The sequence below is a fragment of the Caretta caretta genome, chromosome 17 (assembly GCF_965140235.1).
Source record: "Caretta caretta isolate rCarCar2 chromosome 17, rCarCar1.hap1, whole genome shotgun sequence".
Taxonomy (NCBI): domain Eukaryota; kingdom Metazoa; phylum Chordata; order Testudines; family Cheloniidae; genus Caretta; species Caretta caretta.
In genome coordinates, this window is record NC_134222.1 from 8,333,934 (window position 1) to 8,353,027 (window position 19,094).

The 19,094-nt window shown below is 41.6% G+C and overlaps 1 protein-coding gene across 1 annotated transcript; it reads right to left on the reverse strand.

The window, feature by feature from the left end:
• Positions 1-5,140: 5,140 nt before the first annotated feature.
• On the reverse strand, positions 5,141-17,342 carry DDX52 (DExD-box helicase 52). The gene is made up of 15 exons (XM_048824209.2): positions 17,198-17,342; positions 16,468-16,732; positions 15,405-15,544; positions 14,200-14,385; positions 13,664-13,807; positions 12,860-12,971; positions 12,053-12,125; positions 11,674-11,877; positions 11,282-11,372; positions 10,640-10,762; positions 10,222-10,372; positions 9,708-9,783; positions 8,727-8,798; positions 7,474-7,566; positions 5,141-6,361 (listed from the first exon to the last, which is right to left on the reverse strand). Exons 1-15 carry the CDS (start codon positions 17,282-17,284, stop codon positions 6,307-6,309), a joined length of 1,872 nt encoding a protein of 623 aa, XP_048680166.1. The 5' UTR covers positions 17,285-17,342; the 3' UTR covers positions 5,141-6,306.
• Between the last annotated feature and the right edge of the window lie 1,752 nt (positions 17,343-19,094).

Consider the following 19,094-nt stretch of genomic DNA (forward strand, 5'->3'; position numbering starts at 1 on the left):
TAGACACCCTCCACTGACCCTACAGATAAACCCACACTGCCCTCCCTGGGGGTGGGATATCTGCGACCCCCTAGACACCCTCCAGCGACCCTCCAGAAAAACCCACACTGCCCTCCCTGGGGATGGGATATCTGCGACCCCGGAGACACCCTCCAGCGACCCTACAGATAAACCCACACTGCCCTCCCTGGGGATGGGATATCTGCGACCCCGGAGACACCCTCCAGCGACCCTACAGATAAACCCACACTGCCCTCCCTGGGGATGGGATATCTGCGACCCCGGAGACACCCTCCAGCGACCCTACAGATAAACCCACACTGCCCTCCCTGGGGGTGGGATATCTGCGACCCCGGAGACACACTCCAGCGACCCTACAGATAAACCCACACTGCCCTCCCTGGGGGATGGGATATCTGCGACCCCACAGACAACCTCCAGCGACCCTACAGATAAACCCACACTGCCCTCCCTGGGGATGGGATATCTGCGACCCCGGAGACACCCTCCAGCGACCCTACAGATAAACCCACACTGCCCTCCCTGGGGGATGGGATATCTGCGACCCCGGAGACACCCTCCAGCGACCCCACAGATAAACCCACACTGCCCTCCCTGGGGGTGGGATATCTGCGACCCCGGAGACACCCTCCAGCGACCCTACAGATAAACCCACACTGCCCTCCCTGGGGGTGGGATATCTGCGACCCCGGAGACACCCTCCAGCGACCCTACAGATAAACCCACACTGCCCTCCCTGGGGGTGGGATATCTGCGACCCCGGAGACACCCTTCAGCGACCCTACAGATAAACCAACACTGCCCTCCTTGGGGGTCGGATATCTGCGACCCCCTAGACACCCTCCAGCGACCCTACAGATAAACCCACACTGCCCTCCCTGGGGGTGGGATATCTGCGACCCCGGAGACACCCTCCAGCGACCCTACAGATAAACCCACACTGCCCTCCCTGGGGATGGGATATCTGCGACCCCCTAGACACCCTCCAGCGACCCTACAGATAAACCCACACTGCCGTCCCTGGGGATGGGATATCTGCGACCCCCTAGACACCCTCCAGCGATCCTACAGATAAACCCACACTGCCCTCCCTGGGGATGGGATATCTGCGACCCCGGAGACACCCTCCACTGACCCTACAGAAAAACCCACACTGCCCTCCCTGGGGATGGGATATATGCAACCCTCTAGATACCCTAGAGCAACCCTACATATAAACCCACACTGCCCTCCTTGGGGGTGGGATATCTGCGACCCCAAAGACAACCTCCAGCGACCCTACAGATAAACCCACACTGCCCTCCCTGGGGATGGGATATCTGCGACCCCCTAGACACCCTCCAGCGATCCTACAGATAAACCCACACTGCCCTTCCTGGGGATGGGATATCTGCGACCCCACAGACACCCTCCAGCGACCCTACAGAAAAACCCACACTGCCCTCCCTGGGGGATGGGATATCTGCGACCCCACAAACACCCTCCAGCGACCCTACAGAAAACCCCACACTGCCCTCCCTGCGAATGGGATATATGCAACCCTCTAGATACCCTACAGCAACCCTATAGAAAAACCCACACTGCCCTGGGGATGGGATATAGGTACCCCACAGAGATCCTATGGGGACTGTCCTAAGGGCAACAGGGATATGTGTGATCCTAGAGAGACCTTTTAAAATTAATCACCACAAACAGTGATGCATATGCTTAAACTTTGTATTAAAATGATATTTAAAATCCTCACTTGTAACCATTCTTTCTTACTCAGTTTTTTCTAAGATGACATTCTGCTTTATTTATTTTTGTATCATAAACTACTTGAGTAAAAGGAGAGCTTCAGGTACAACTATCAGCAGTGCTGCTACTGATGTTTCATGGCTCCAGCTGCTAAGAAGACCACAAGTACTGAGTTTGGTTGGTCTCTTATTACTTCCTAACACCCCATTGTCCTCATCACATAATGTAGGCCCTGTTCCTGTAAACACATAGTCATGTGCATAATGTTACTGCCTTGAGGAGTCCCACTGATTTCAAATAAATCCTTGATTTCAGTGGGTCTACACAGGGAAGTAAAGATAAGCACATGCTTAAGTGCTTGTAGGATCTGGGCTTTAAAGAACAGCTGTCAAGTGTTGCTCTGGAGGGCTGGCAGCATTGGAATAGCAGGGGCTGCAGGAGGTCAGGTGTCAGATGCATATTAGCAGAGCTATAACAGGGCATGGGCACAGGACAGACATAAATATGAGTCCTGGAGGTTAAAATGGAGATGTAGTAGCAGAACTGTACAAGTGAAGTTTGCTCACACTATGGCTGTGCTTATAAACCTTTTTAAAACTGAGCATCGTATATTACCAACACCTTTTATAAGAAAGTATGAAACGGATTATACTGAGAAGTGTGATGTAATTATAGTTCATAGTCAGATGTGCCCTTATTCATGTAGGTTAAACTGACATCATGTGGGCAGTTTGCAGATTATTATCCACATAGCATTTTTTACACATTGCTAGTTCAAGCACCAAACTGCCACTCTCAAGCAAAGAACTAAAAAGCATTGAACAAGCAGTACTCATTAGAATAGGAGTGTGGGTAGTTTAAATGGTTAATACAGGGTCTCAGGATGCAGACAAGCTGGTTTCTGTTACACTGTCATTGTACAGTCATAACCATGTCAGTCTCATTGGGTCAATTTACCCTTCTGTAAAATGGGTGTGCTTACCTACTCTATATGAGTATTGTAAAAATGTTTGTAAAATTCTTTGAAATCCTATGCTAGAGATGAGGTAGAAATGCAAGATTAAGAATTGTAAATCTCTCATCCAAGGTTCCTGAAAGCTATCTTAGTATTCAGTAAACAAAATCTGTTGCGATACTCCAGGAACAATATGCTAGACAGGATGTCTTCAGTTATGTTAACATCTTGGATAATTAACAAAAACTGTTCCTACATATCCATGCACTCATGGTAACAATCACAAAATTAAGCTGTGGAATTTACATTTAGGTTTAGTCTCTTAAAAAAAAAAAGCAGACTTCATAAAGCATATCACTTTTCCTCAGGCTCCTATACCCTCTAAGCACAAGAAGTGAAGAATACTGACATTCAGAGTGTAGATTACCATCATTTGTCTTGTTGCAGCAGAAGGCAATGGTTTCAGGAGGGTCTCTTAGGAAGACACCAAACTATCTGAATCTAAACTCATGAAGCATTTGTCCAAAATAACATCAAGCTGCTTTCTGGGGTAAAGCTGCGGCTCTGGTCTACTTCAATAGGCTCAGTGCTTCAAAATGCAAAAGTGGAAAAATGGAAATTTTGCTGTACTTTTGTCTCAGTGTTCAGGTTAACATTGTCACCTGTTTGGTACCTTGATGTCAACTGAACTGTTCCTGACAAATATCTTACAAAGGTGTGTAAATAGAATTTGCATGCACACTGTTTATAAGCAGCACCAAAAACACTTTAGAAAGACTGTGCTGTATCAGAGAAATGAAGTTGCAAGTAGTCTGAGGTTCGTTGCTCCTGAACTCGAATGGAGTCTGCCCTTTCAGCACTACCTTCTCCCTGAAGACCTGCAGCTTGTCTCTAAAGCACAACATTGTAGATGTCACAATCCTAAAGCTATAAGTACAAGCCAGAGCTAGAACTGAAACAAATTCAGAATCCTCCATTTCCTCTTCCCAACAGTGATTAAAAAAACCCATTCCTTTTATGCACGAGACTACATCTCTCTCTCTTAGTTCTGATCCGGAAAAAGTAGATCTACAGTAATAGCCAGTATAATTGTCATTTTTATATCCCATTAGCTGCATCAGGCTAGAAGCTGTCCCCTGGATGCTTGATGCTCTGGGGAACAGCCTGAAGAAAGAAAAAAGCAGGAGTCTTTTTTCCACTGCAGGAAGTGACAGGATCAGGAACGTAGGAACACAGCCCCATTTCCATCAATTTCCTGTCCGTTTGTGCTGATGGCAGCATCTTCTAGCTGAGGATGCATGCTGCTACTTTGCAGAGGAGCAGCAGTGTATGGGCTATGTGCACCGGTCCTGATGGTGGAACCCTGCATCTCCCAGTATTGCCACTGTCCTCTCCCGGTACCAGGGAAAGCAGTAGTCGTTGTACAGTACACCGTACAAATGCTTGATAAGCTAGTTGATTTGGTATATGTTCAAGCTAATTTGCTACTCATCCCATTTTCAGAGTGCAGCAGGAGTATTACTGTATCTTTACACTTCAGTTGTGTTTGGCTAAAAGTACAGAACTATTTTAACTTCAGCACTCTGTGATTAGGTGAAGTGTGAGCTGCTGGCTACTCATGCAACTGTGCAGCAGTAGCTCATCTCTCTCCATGAGATCAGCAAGAAGCCTGCCCACACATATTAGGAAGCATGAAAATTCCAGACTGTTCCTATTTGCCATCTGCCAGGTATAAAGACCATAAAAAAATTATGGCATAAACTAGCGATGTTTAAAATAATTGTACAAACTATGGGATACACAGCTGCTTAAGTTGCTCAGTGGTCTAGTGCTGGGTGTACTTCCTAAACTTTCAGAAACTACATATTCATATCTAACTCGGGCCTCTTTCCTGCTACAATAGCTAAACTGCAGTTCACTCTCTTTTGCAAATAAATCCTTAAAAAAAATAAAATGCTGGCTGGAATGTGTGGACATTAATGATCCCATGACATTAACTAGGAATTTTACCCAGGTCCATGAGCTAATAGGTTTCCTCCTGTTACTGCTATCCTATAGCATGCACCACAGCAACTGGGACACTGACAGTTACAATTTAGTAATGTTATTATGGGGAAGTAGTGGTAACCCTTCTATTTAAGATTACCAAACACTTCCCATTATATTTTTTTCTCCAACTGGCATCTGTTGGTATTTTTGAGAGCTGTAAGGTCCTCTATGACTTTTAGTAGGGACTTGAAATTATTGAACTGGGGAAATCTTTTAGATGATAGATGCACATCTGCATTCAGGCAGATTAGATTTCAGAACAAGACACCACTTCCTACATAATCCCCATTAAATGTATTGTTTTACAGACATCATACAATAGATGTGTGAAAAGTAATGCAATCTGAGCCTAACTTGGAAATAAGCAGGAATCTGAAGTGACTGTTGATCAGTTTTTATTTTATCTTACTTTACAAAACTTGTATCTTAGAAAATGGCTACAGACTTCAACAGAACAGAACAGATCAGCTCAGCAGTAGCCTACAGTAGATAATTTATGCATGGCTGGGATCCATTTACAAAATGGATTAACAGTGACAAAGCCTTAAGGAGGTGGAACTCTTAGTAAGAGTGTTGGATAGCTCTGCTGCAATACAACAAGGACAGTCACACGTGAAAGGATTATCCTTGTGAAGAAGCAGCCACTACTGCACTATTAGAACTATGTGGTAAGGAAACAGTGTATGAACAAAGTGGATTTAACAAGTGAAGAGAGAGCAGAATAAAGTGTGGGGTGTGTTCCTTTTCTTATGCAACAAATCAACGGAACAATGTCTGCATACTTATTCTGCAAAGATACATGAACAGACTGAGGAATCTTTGTCTTAGAACTCTCCTTCTGAAGATCTTGTTTATTCGATTTTGAGGTTTAAGATCACCCCTACAATAAAGCTTCAGTGGTGTTTTTACAATTGTTTAATATGCTTCCCTGTCCCTTTCTTATTTCAAATTGATTTATATGGAGTCAATATAGTTGTAAGACTGGGTCTTTAAAGTCTATCCTGTACATGAAATTAACAGAAGCAATGTGCTTAAGGAAATCTTCAACAGCTATCCTTACCCAGCACAATAATAAAGCTTATGTGCTCTGATCTTACATATCTCACCCCCTTAGCCATAACTTCAGAAAATATTCTAAGGGTGGTTTTATACCTCAGTCTAGAATAAACAGTGTTCTCAAGAAACGATAATGAACCACATAACACTTGTAACCCAAGTAGATGCTATTTGTGAGTGATTGCTCAGATGCCTGGGGTATTTCATTACAGGAGCATGCTCTTGCACTTCTATAAGAAGTACTCTGATGGACTTCCTCCACCAGTGTTCCATTAAGAATTTTCTTGTGTTAACACTAAATATATATATAAAAAAAGGAAGAAATATTGGCAGTGAGTGATCACAGTCTCTTTCCCCAATCCTCTGCTGCCATCCTACATTTTCCATGTCTATGATTCGGATAGGCGGTAGTTTCAAACTCAGTTTGTCAGGTGGCAGGATCATTTATACAATGTAGTCAACCTTCTGGACCAGTCTGTAATTGAGAGTCATTTTTTTGCCTCCTTGGGTTTCTTTTCCTTAATATTTTTCTGTATAATTTTCCTGAGAGAAATAACAAATTAGAGATTAAGGCATCCAAGCATATTTATGCTTGAAAGATGAACCACGTATCTGAACCACTCATTAGCCTCCCATTACAGATGTCTTTTTGCCTACCTACATCGCGGACTTTAACATTCAGTGCACTTAACATAAAACAAGCATCTAACAGCAACAATCTTCAGAAGTTTATCTCTAATGCAGTACAAGGCCTTTATGGCCAAAGATAGTCAACTCTGCCAGATCCCCATGTGCACAAACATGGACTCAAATTAGACGAGTAAAACCAGTTTTCACATGGTCTTAAAAATAGGGGGTGAGTTTATACCACCATCATTTAAACATTCAGCATTTATAGTAATCCAGCGTACCATTCAGCAACCTTCTTTTGCCTCTTCAAATAAGTAATACTTTCTCTTCATCTTATGTCACCCTGAGATGCATGTCTCTGCCAGTCAAGCCCAAGCCCCAGGAAATCTGTTCCACTTACCCAGAGAGAGATAGAGAGATTCTAGGTCTTCTTGACTGCAGAGGTTAAGCCACCGTGAACTATGACTACAGGTTTGTTATTTCTGTTAAAATTTCATATTTTTTAAAAACTTCCAGGAAGGGGAATGGATTGGCTCGGATGATTGACAGTTTGTCTGGAGAGCTGTACTTCAACGTCACAGGTTCAAATTCAACCCAGCTTCATAATGAGCTGAATTGCTACCATCCGATAGTTATTTGGTGGCATGTAAAAGGAATTATTGGCCTCAATCTGGTTCCCAATGAACAGATGTTTGCACTAAGAGTCAACACCATAAACTGGCACCCTTACTAGCAGTCTCAGCAGAGAGGTCAAGGACTGAATTGGCTACTGAGATTGGACCAGTGGTGATCCATCCAGTTCAGGTATGAAGCACACTGACGGGCAACATGGGGAAACTTGCACCGCTGGTGCCACTGCTGGACCTATCTTGTGGATAATGTCTCTAGAGGGTCAATTGAGCTATCCATGTACACAGTAAATTTACATACAATTTTCTCTTTTTTTAAAATCTGAAGTTCACTCTCTCCCTGTAGGTAAATAAAAATAGATTATCCCTCAGGCCCTTTTGAAAGAAACCACTTACTTTTTTTTCTTGGCTTTTTCTAATAAGTACTGAGGAGTGGTACGAATGTGCTCCCTTTCCAATGGTTTCTTAATCAGCTTCTTCTTTTGTTTGCTGAATATGGCATTTAGGAAAATAAGATTAAGGCTCTGTTAAAGGCCAGCTCAACATCTGAAATAAACATACTAGGTACATACAATACCTTCAGATCCTCCAAAAAATAACTACCAACAACTAATGCAAATTTTGTACAGTTGATTTATTCCAAGGATTTAACAATTCAGCCAGCTCTCTCTTTTGGAGTTTCCCCTTCTTTGTCCTTATCCCAGCGTGGCTGCTTCCGTCTGGACAAGTAAGCCCATCTTTATTTTAAATAGGTTTTAAAAATATTATGCATTGCTGAAACATGTGAAAAATGGTATATATACACAGATTTCTAGCTTTGTGTTAAAAGTGGTCAGGCCTATATGAAAAAGATACAAGTAGTGTTTTTTACAAACCACTCTGGAAATTTCTACAAACTTCCAGAAACACTCTTAGCAGTTGGGCAGTGTTAGAGGCTGGCAGTCCTCCAGGATTTTACCCTCATTAGGGCTCTGATCCTGCAATGAGGGCCACCTATGCAAAGCTCACTGCAGGACCAGGGATGCTAGGAGTAGATTCTTAGCAGCCTGAGGCTTCAGAGGGGATAATTGTTTTTATAGAATTTAAGGAGACTACTTTCTTAAAAAAGAAACTCTGGTCACAGCTATTTTTATTCCTAAAAGTGCAGCTATAGATTTGCCCAATTATAAACGTGTAAACTAATCAGAAGGAAGAAAAACTAGAATCATATTCCCTTACAGCAAAACATTCCTTGTTTTGTTTCTCTCTGTCCTCAGGTAAGAACTGTCCAATATAAACATTCAGACTAAAAATGAAAATATCTGTATTTGATTTGTTAACTTCTTTAGTAGTTTGAACTTAAGTTCTGGAAGTCTCTCTTGTCCTTCTTTTATCCACACAACATGTAATTTAATTATGTTTACCAATGTGTTTTGCTCACATCTGTTTAATGCACCTGGAGCTACAAACAAGAGGCCAACATCAAACTTCACCCCTTCCCACCCCTATCCCCCACCCCCATTTTAACTACCTTTCATAAAATGTAGAATATTAATTCTGACAATAAGTATGAAGAAAAGTTGGAAGCACCTCCACAAAAAGAGTAATATCTAGCAAATTGCTTGCAACTCTCAATCTCAAATGTCACACAAATCACAAAGCAACCTTACCTTTGCAGTTTGTGGAAGGTTTTTATATAGTCTGGCACGGGACAGCCAGCCTGCTGGATAACGTTGGCTACACTGGAAGAGAGGGGGGGAAAATATCAAATAAAGTTCTGAATTCCTGAGTAGATATATAGTTATTTAATGCAGAACAACTATAGCTGGGTTACTTCTCATCTGCAATGAAAATAAATGAGCCAGGGAAGTTTGAAGCAGAAAGAGAAAATAGTAACCATCAAATGATCTGGAAGAAAAACAAACACTCAAGTTCACTGGCTTGTAATGAACTGAAACTAAAATCACTTATCTACCATAATTACTATACTAATGGGATCGGAGTAATGAGAAGCCAAAAAGGAAAGTTTTGCCAAAGACTTAATTCACAAGCATCAGTAGGCTGAGCGATGAGACTAGGACTGTAGTTTCAAAACCACTGCAGAATGCAGAAGCTTTTTGAAAAAACTATCAGCAGTTTTGTTTGGTAGTGCAAGGCAAAAGACTTAGGAGGACCAAAAAATAGCACCCACAGCTACGTGGCAGACCAGGTCAATTGCATTGGCCTTACTGCTATTAAATAGTCACACGTTCATCAATTCCACTAACGAGCCCTGATATTTCACTGTTTGCTTATAAACCATGTTGTGAATATGTCAGTCCCTTGTATTGCCTTTATTGGGTTTGAATGTAACAAGTGAGAGGACACTGAATTCTCTATCAGTGCATTCACAAACCGCCTCAAGGTCCCACACTAAAGGGTAATTTGATGACAGGTCACCTTGCAGTTCCAAATATGGAAAGCTGAGAACTGAAACTTCACACTTTAGTTTTACATACTTCGGGGTGGATACAAAAGTGTGAAAATGTTATGCCGGGGTGAGGAATTTAATACCAAACGCACAACCATGTGGTAATTGTTTGTTCTGAGAAAGAATCCCGCAAAGTGGGATTGAAACTTAAGGAGCATCACTGTCACATTTCCCAATTTACCTTCGTAATAAAGGTTTATCATCTTCAGTAAAAAAAGTAATTGCTTTTCCTGTGTGTCCTGCTCTTCCAGTACGACCTGTCAAAGACCAATCATGCAATAATGTTAAGAGTTTTAACTTTAATACTTTCCAGCAGCTTAATGAAGTAATTCTTCCTCCTTAACTATCACCAAGTGCAGTTTGAAAACTACAAAGTCATATATTGGCACTTAGCCATGTAGTTCATGATTAAGAGTAATAAGTTGCAACTACGAAGGATATAAAAAACACTTTACAAACAAGAATTAAGGATCATAAAACCTCAGGGAGGTAGGCGAGAAACCCAGTTTTACAGATGGATGGAGGCATGAAGTAGATTAAATGATGTGGCAAAGTCAGCGTCAGAGTTGGGGTAATCCAGGAGGCTTGATGCCAAGATTTGTACTCTAAACACCAGACAATACTCTCCATTCAAAAGCTAACACAGACAGAGAACGAGTCCACACATCCTGCTTTGTCAAAGAACACGTACTCACCTATCCTGTGGATGTATTCCACGGCACTGGTTGGGAAGTCATAGTTAATGACCATATTCACTCCTTTGAAGTCAATCCCTCGTGCTAGCAAGGCTGTGCAGATAAGCACCCAAATCTTCCCAGCTCTGAAACTGTGTACTACGTTATCTCTCTGGTGAAACACAAATTGTTTAAGTAACCTCCTAATTAGCAGCTTGAGAATGGAAGAGGGTTTGTGTATGGATATCTGCCAACATTATACTAAACAGTAAGTCCAATTCCCACCTTCCTTCCAAACAAAAGAACCCACAGTCATGACACAAGACCAACTGTCACACTTAACTACCACAGGTGGATGTTCTAGTTCTTACACGACAGCACGTACAATCTGCTTTCTGAACAGTTTCTGTACAAGACGACTATATTTACGGACTCCTACCTGTTGCTGTGTTTTGTCTGCATGGATGACATCCACATTGATTCCTTCATAAATGAGTTCATGGAAGAGCTCTTTAGCCCTTTCAATGGACTGCACAAAAACAAGGACAGGAGGAGTGAATCCCTGCAAGAGAACAAGCTTGTGTAAGGCTCTCAGGATTTCTGCTTACAAGTCCTTTTCCCATCTCAGTTCAACTTCAGTACTGTGCTGCCATGGATTTAATCAGCCTGCATAGTTTACATTTCAGATGGTGATTTTTGACTGACAAAACTCTCCTGAGGCCTGGATTAAGCAGATTCTGATTTAGACAAGTTATGCCTGGGCTTTGGGATGAGGACTAAATTTGCCTCATAGAAAGCAACAATCTATTTTTCAATCTAGAAGAAAGAACTGAGCAGCTCCCTGACTACAAACAACAATAAAAATATTTTCAAGTAAAATTTAATTTATAATGAACTGTACAAATTCTGTCTCTATTTTACTTGAGTATGGGTTAAAAAACTGAGACCAAAATATACAGAAGGCCTTCTCGTTTTCATAGGCAGGCAGACTCGCTCTTTTTTCAATGCAGTACATTTTGCACTGCAGCAGAGTTAGTAAGTTAATAAGCAAGGAAGAGGATGCTCAGTCAGTCATAACTACCTTTTTAACAAGGTCTCTCATTGCCAGTAGTTTTCCTGTCTCTGAGCCAACAAACAAGAGCTCTTGATCTACTGTCTCCGCTGCAGAGTTTCTGAAACAAAAATCAAATCACACAGAAATAAGCCATTGTTAGTGTCTTACAGGTATAAGAAGTTTACTACTGAAAAAAGAAATACTTCACATCTTGCAGTAATTTCTCCCTCCTCCTCCTCCTCAAGGTAATGCTCCCTGCTCTCAGCAAATAAATACTCAAAGCAGAACATTACCTTCCCCTGTTGCATAAAAAGGACCCATAATACTGCCCCGCAGATCTGATTGTTGAGATGGCTGAAACTGTGACAGTAAGTGAACAGCTGAGGAATAGAAGACCTAGTCAATACCTGCACGCTTACCTTGCTCCAACAGATACCAAAATGACATTGTCCAGGTTGAGTTTGCACCATTGCTCTACATCGAATGCAAAGGTTGCGCTGAACAAGGCTCTTTTGACAACATGGGACGTGCATGCCAGGAAGATGGAGGCTAACTGGTCTCTGAACCCCGACTTCCCATCTTCAAATAGTTTGTCTGACTCATCAACCACCAACCATTCAACTCTAGGAAAAACAAGATTTTTTGTTCAATAGTAGCACCTTGGGATTAAAATATAAGTCCTGAAAGGACACAATAGGTTTAAATTTTGTGCATGCATAGATATAGTACGTGTTCAGAGATTCTGACAGGAAGAAAGTCACTAGCAAAAACAAACTTAAAAAAACCCCCACTTCATACCTTGTCAAGTCTATGCCTGGAGGATCTTGTTTCAGCAAATAAATGAGTCTGTTTGGAGTAGTCACTAGTATATCTATAGGAAAAGCAAAACAATGTTAAAGAGAAGCAGGAGGGAAAAAAGCATGTTGAAATAGACATGCAGCATGGTCTAATGATCTGAGCACAGACCTTGGACCCAAGAGCACTAATCCCTGACCTGACACTGATTTGCTGAGAGGCCTTGGGCAAGTCACTTAATCTCCCTGTGTTTCTGATTATCCCATCTGCCATTCATTTTTATTTATTTACTTTAAATATAAGGGTGTTGTGAGGATTTGTTAACATCCAAAGTTATATAAAAGCTAAGTCTTGTTAAGTAGCTATAGTTTACAACGTGTAGTGGATAAGATTCCGATAGCAGAGCCCAATGATTCTACATTAATAAGCCACCACAAAGCACTGAAGTGGTTGCCACTCTGCTTTCCATAACCAAACTTAGCTACATGCCTGTATTCCAACAGCCGAATGACAGAGCACAGTCAGTTATCAGAGTGCTTGTTTTCTCCTCACCACCCCAAGTTGCTTTTCCAGTATTCAAGTGGCATTTGTTTTGAACAGCAGAGGTAGCTCTCCCCTTTTTAATTTCTGGAGCTATTTCTCCTCCACCGCTTTTAACGTCTTGATTCCCAGGATAATGTATTCACAGAAGCAAGTGACTACAGGACTTGGATGGCACTTACTGACCCATTTAAATCATACATCATTTAAAACTTGTGTTCTAGGTTTCAAAGACTTCAGAGAATCCTGTGCAGTCATTAGAATGATTACCAAATTTCTGCGATGATTTGGGTCCAAACTTCTTGGTTGCTTCAACTGCTTTATGGATCATATGTATTCTGAATCCAGACCCCTCAGACAGCTTTACTAGCTCTCGGTGGGTCTGAAATATACAACAATACATAGTGGGGTATCTTTTGGAACAAACAAACAAACCTACACAGAGTGTAAGACATACACAGCTTCAAAAACCACTTAGATTTCAGGGTTGAAAAAAAAAACCCAACAACTTTTAAATTGAAGTATTTTTGACATCACAAAACTCAGGCTTCCAACACGAATTATTCACTTGCACAAAATTCTCCCCACAGGTCTGCATGCCAGTTTGTCTCTTACTGGCTGCTCTCACTACATATACAAAAATCCCATTGATGTAAAATGGAACTCCACAAACAAAGAAGAAATTGATTACTTGAGTTAAGATTAAGACTTAAAAGGATGTTTTTACCTCAAATACAGAAAATAAGGTAGTACTAACATTTCCTGTGCTCATCTGCTGGATCATAAGTGTTAAAAGTTGTAATGGAATTTTAAAACAAGATCCAGAAGCCTTGAGTCCCAGTCTCCTGTTCTAACCATGTCTTTAGATTTCATAATACCCCAAAGTGTAGTAGTCACAGAAGACAGACATTTCTTTGAACATTCTTTCATATACACTTGAATTTTATCAGATAAAGTCTGAAGGTAGGAAAGAAAAACAGGTCCATCAAGCTTCTGTTTTTCTGAATCAGAATAATGGGAGTACTTACAAATGCAGTGCAAAATTATTTTATGACAACTTAAAAAAAACTCTACCTGACTAGCAAGTTCTCGGGTAGGCGATATGATCAGAGCTCTAAATCCTTTATTCATAGGTTGTTTCAGATGTGCTAAAATAGGAATGCTGAAAGCCAAAGTCTTTCCTGATCCAGTGGGAGCAGAAGCCAGAAGTTCCCGACCCTATGAATATAAAACAAGAAAAAGCTGAACATTTACATTTAGTGTTTTTTATTAAATGCAAAAAGCTGCATTAACACAAATGTTAGGGTTACATATTAGGACCCCCCCCCACAAAAAAAATCAGGAAATGCAGAAGTTAAGGTTCTCAGCCATATTGCACCTACTACAAGTTGAGGTTATATTTAAACTGGTTTCCTAGCAATAAAAAATACTGAATTTGAGGAAGTTAAATTATAAGATGTTTCCACTAGTTATATTATCACAAGATCTGAGGATGAACTACAGTACTATGTTTAATCTATTTTAAAATAACATTTTTATGTCCCCAATGGGAACTCTGTCCGAGTTATACCATCTCATTGTCTATCAAAGTGTAAGACAAGGAGACTTACATGAAGCATGACTGGAATGGCTTGCATCTGAATTGGCGTAGGGACCTGGAAGCCAGCAGCTTGAATATTCTGCATTATTTTAGGCTGGATTTTATATTCTGCTTGAAGCTGCTCAAATGTGGCAATTGGTTCAGGGAGATCTGTTCCTTGGATACTAATCTTGTGTTTATTTCTGAAATGGTTTATCTAGAAAGCAAAATGTAAAAATTATGCAACGTGTCAGAAAATAGCAGCAGCCACTTTATTCTTCAATAATGCATTTTCAGATAAATTGATTAAGCCTCATAAGACCTTTACGAAGGTAGTATTTTACAGATGTGAAAATGTGACTTCAGCTCTCTGTGGGAACTTATTCGAGTCAGAACTGAAAGTAGGACCCAAGTCTTCTGATTCCCATTCCTGTACTCTTAACAACCACACAAGGATGCCTCCCCCAAAAAACCCATAAATGCTCTAAATAGTTTTCAAACTTAATGCTTTAAAAAAACATTTCCTAGAAGAAAATTACAGAACAGTCACAACCTTTACAGCTTTATTGTCAGCATTTAGGTTTCTCCATTAACATCTGCTATACTACAGATAAAGATGCTGATCCTGCAAAGACTTATTGATGTGCTTAAATTTACACAAAGGAATACAGTAGAACCGACCAGTCAGTCAACCAGACACCTCATTTGAAACAGGAAGTACACAATCAGGCAGCAGCAGATCCCCCTCCTCCCCCCAAAAAAGGCAAATACAGTAGTGTGTTAAATGTTAACTACTAAAAAAATAAAAGGAAAGCATTTTTCTTCTGCATAGTAGAGTTTCAAAGCTCTATTATGTCGATGTTCAGCTGTAAACGTTTGAAAGAACAAGCAAAACATTTTGTTCACAGTTAGGAACATTTCACAGTTACGAACAACCTCCAAGGGGTTCATAACTCTGTTGTTCTACTGTAGTCCACTATTTACGTGCATTAACTTAAGCACTTCAACAAGTGTTTGTATAGAATCATAGCTAGTTATTAACTTACCCTAGATTAAGTTCCTTTTTGTGACACTAGTAAGATACACACATTTGGATCAATTTTCCAATTCCTTTGTCACACTATACTGACTTTATCGCAAAAGAAGCCACAGCAAATGACTGCAGCTTCCAGATGACATGCTCATAAAAGTGAGCACACAACTATTTTTAGTTACATTCAAATAAGCAAGCCTCACCTTTTGCTGTCTGAGTTGTTCCAGTTTCTCTGCAGTGGGTTTCTTTTCCCCCTTTTCTCTTGTATCTTTAATCTTTGTTTCCAAAGAGGACATCCACAATATCCCATCATTTTCCACATCAGAATGGACTGAAACAGGTTCTAAAAATTTCAATGAATGTGCATTATTTAAAAAAAAAAATCAAGTCAAAGAATAATGTAGTAGGAGGAATTGACATTAGGAGCTTGATCTTAAGACCAATGAAGTCAATGGTAATGTTCCCATTGACTCCAATGGTTGCAGAATCAGACACCACGGCCTTAGTTCTGCATTCTGGAAAGATTATTTCATTAGCCCTGAACTCAGCCAGCCAAAAAAAAATTTCTCCAGCCTCTTCGGCCAAGAACATAGCGGGTAACTTCCACAGATTTTTACCATAAAATAAATTACAGACCAATTAAGGCCAGGGAAGGGAATAAACTAAACCCATATAAAGCACCTTTATTCCAGCATAATTGCATCCATTCCCAAAACCAACACAGTTATACTGGAACAAAATTGTTGGAGATCAGGCTTCGAGAGACTTCCTCAGCAGTTAGCTAATTTGGATGGAAGACTTCTGCAGCATCCTAGCACCTCTCTCTCTTCTCTTTTTTTAAAAACAGAGAGAGTGGGATTATCTGGATAGTGGTATCAGAGTTCAGTATTACTAAAATACAAAGACATCAGTGAGAAACTTTTTTTAAATTAATTTTAGTGAGAAATTTAACTCAGAAAGCAAGGAATTAAGAAAACTCGTTTTTAAAACAACAAACCTTAGGAAAATTACCTTTGCGGAGCAGGCATTTAAGACAATAACAAGAATCAAGTACTAGTCTTTTAGAGCTGTATTCTGTATTCGTTCACAAGCGTTTCATGGCATTTGTTATAACACAATTTATTAGTGTTAGAAATTTATTTTGCTTGGTGATTCCTACACTTGTTCATACAAGTCAGATTTCTCAGATTTGTTACTCAAGTTCTGTTTCTGTTACTTAAGCAATTAAAGCACATTCTCTTGTACAGAAGAGAAGAATCTCACTACCTTGGGTCTTTCTCTTCCTTTTCTTCCCTTCAAAGTTCCCTGTGTCTTGTTTTCTCTTCCTTGCAGTCCCTGCATTAAGCCTCTCTTCGGAGTCATCTACTTTCTCATCCATGTGCGATTCACGTCGCTGTATTTTAGCTTTGGATTTCTTGGAGCCATTTGTTCCCAGGCCATTTTCAGAAATACTTGGAAGCTTTGTATCTTTGCTTCCAAAAAAGTCAAGACTCTCTGGAGAGTCAAATTCAGTGTCTCTCACTTTTACCACCTGAAATTTGAAAAGAAAAGAAAAGAAAAGAAAAGAAAGAACTCAACCGATTGAATGAACTGCTTCAGTATCAACGAAAAGTGCTTTGCTCGGACTATTCTAACAAACACCAGAGCGGGCCGGAACCAGGAACCGAGGAAGGGATCCTGGGGCCAGATCATCCACCAAGGGCGGGGGGCCAGAACCAGAATCTGGGCGGGGGAACCATCAGGGTCAGAGACAGAACCGGGCAGGCATCAGGACCGGCCAACTAGCAACACCAGGGGCCAGGACTGGGCACCCAGCTAGAGACCCGGCCCCGGAGCCTGGGCCAGAACCAGGGACCGGGAGATCGATCAAGGAGCCAGAACCGGCCCATCACGCGAGAGCCGGGGGGTGGGAGGAGGAGGGACCAGAACCACGAGACCCGGCCCCGTGGCGGGCGGAACCAGGCGCCGGCTCGCGAGGACCGGGACCGGGCGGTACCTTGAAGCGCTGGGCGTCCTGGCTGAAGCGCTTCAGGTCGAACCTGGCGCCAGCCCCCAGCTTCCGGAACAGCCCGTAGGAATCCATCTTTGCCCGGCATGCACCGCGGCGGCGAGGCGCTTCCCAGCATGCTCTGCGCTGCGCATGGGCCAGAACGCGGCGCTACCCGGCATGCTCTGCGGCTGAGGGCTGCCCATGGCTCCACCATCGTGGGTCCGGGAGGAGAAAATCGTCACTTCCGGCTAGGTCAAGGCCAGAAGGTCCCTTTCCGCCAGGGCCCATGTCAGCTACGGGTCCCTCGCAGCCCCCAGGATGATGTGGTGTTGTCATGGCAACACCTTGCAGGGCGACGCGATGCGGTCACAGCATCACGCGATCACAGTGTAATGTAATGCCGTCACAGCAACACGTTGCGTCACGGTGACACGTGGTCCCCTTACACCCTCATGGGATGGTGTGATACCCCCACACCATGTAATGCTCTCCTTTTATTTATTTAGCGTTTGCATATTCGCTGAGCCAAGCCATAGCGTCTTGAGTGGCCAAGTGGAGCTCTCGGGGCGCACCCCGGACTTTGGTTAGCGGGCACAGCTGGACAACGTGTGTCATTGTTACTTTGCAAAAAGAAAAGGAGGACTTGTGGCACCTTAGAGACTAATCAATTTATTTGCGCATAAGCTTTCGTGAGCTACAGCTCACTTCATCCGATGCGTTCAGTGGAAAATACAGTGAGGAAAATACTTTGATCTGTGCTGCAGCTACAGCTTGGATTGTGTTGCTGTGGAGATTGTATCGAAATGGCCTGTAATGGTGTCCTTGCAATACAAGGCAGTGCATCGTGATTCCCAGTCATTAGATCAAGCCAAAGGAACATCACATCGCTTTGCTGCTATCAGCGTGCAGTGCTCCTGTATCAAAATGTAACCCGGGTGCCTTAAAAATATCATGACATCAGGACCATAACTATCTCCATATGAACTTTTTGAGTTAAGGTGTTACTGCACAACTTGAAAAATGCACTTGTCCACTAGTTGGTGAAAAGTGGGACTTGGCAAGTGAAGCGCTACAACTTGTGCAGCAAAGGAATTTAACCGTATGGCATTAAACCAAATTGCATCCAAAATAAATAAATAAAAACATGTCAAAAGGTCATATCACAGCGTAACAGTAACGAGTGACACTGCTATTCCAAAACATCACCATATTGCAACAAAACATTATTTTGACAACAGAGCTCTCTTAACACGATGCCGTTGTAACCAGATGTCATTATAGCGTGCCAAATTATTATAAAAATGTCTTCATGGCGGCAGTATGATATCGTTGCATTAAAATGACACCATATTGAATCAAATGATGTTCTACTGAAACATTAAATCACATCAGATCAAATTGTCATGTAGGTGGGATGGTGATACCTTTAAAAACCTGCATGAATGAAATTAATTCCTCCAAACTACAGTAACTCTTTTCTTTCACTTTTCTTTTTGCGAATACAGACTAACACAGCTGTTACTCTGAAACCTTTCACTTTATGGTATCTTGTGCATCTGGAGTCTCTTTAACTGACAGATAATCTTTGTGAAGTTTCATTCTTTAAAAATACAGTAATAATCACTAAGCCGCTTTTAAAAAAATAATTCAAGTTATTAGGGGGACTCATGCATACTTGATTCCCAATGACCTATTGCCATACATGAATATTAGTACCACATGGTGGCACTATGGGTGCCTGTGAAACAGGATTGCATCCTTCGATGTATACGGCTGCTTCTAGGCTTTGGCCCAGCAAATACTTACATTCTATTATTCCTTCCTTCAGGAAACCTCTCACAGATTAGGACATGACCAGTTGAGATCTAATAGATGGATCTTTTATTAAAATGATTGCAAACAA

What these genes read in the sequence shown, in the direction of transcription:
- DDX52 (XM_048824209.2), bottom strand. Translation starts at nt 17,284, where the DNA reads ATGGATTCCTACGGGCTGTTCCGGAAGCTGGGGGCTGGCGCCAGGTTC. An exon ending in TGAGAGACCTTGTTAAAAAG is followed by an intron (nt 10,763 to 11,281) that starts GTAGTTATGACT and finishes GTTCTCTTGCAG; the next exon opens with GGATTCACTCCTCCTGTCCT. An exon ending in CAGACAAAACACAGCAACAG is followed by an intron (nt 10,373 to 10,639) that starts GTAGGAGTCCGT and finishes GTGTTTCACCAG; the next exon opens with AGAGATAACGTAGTACACAG.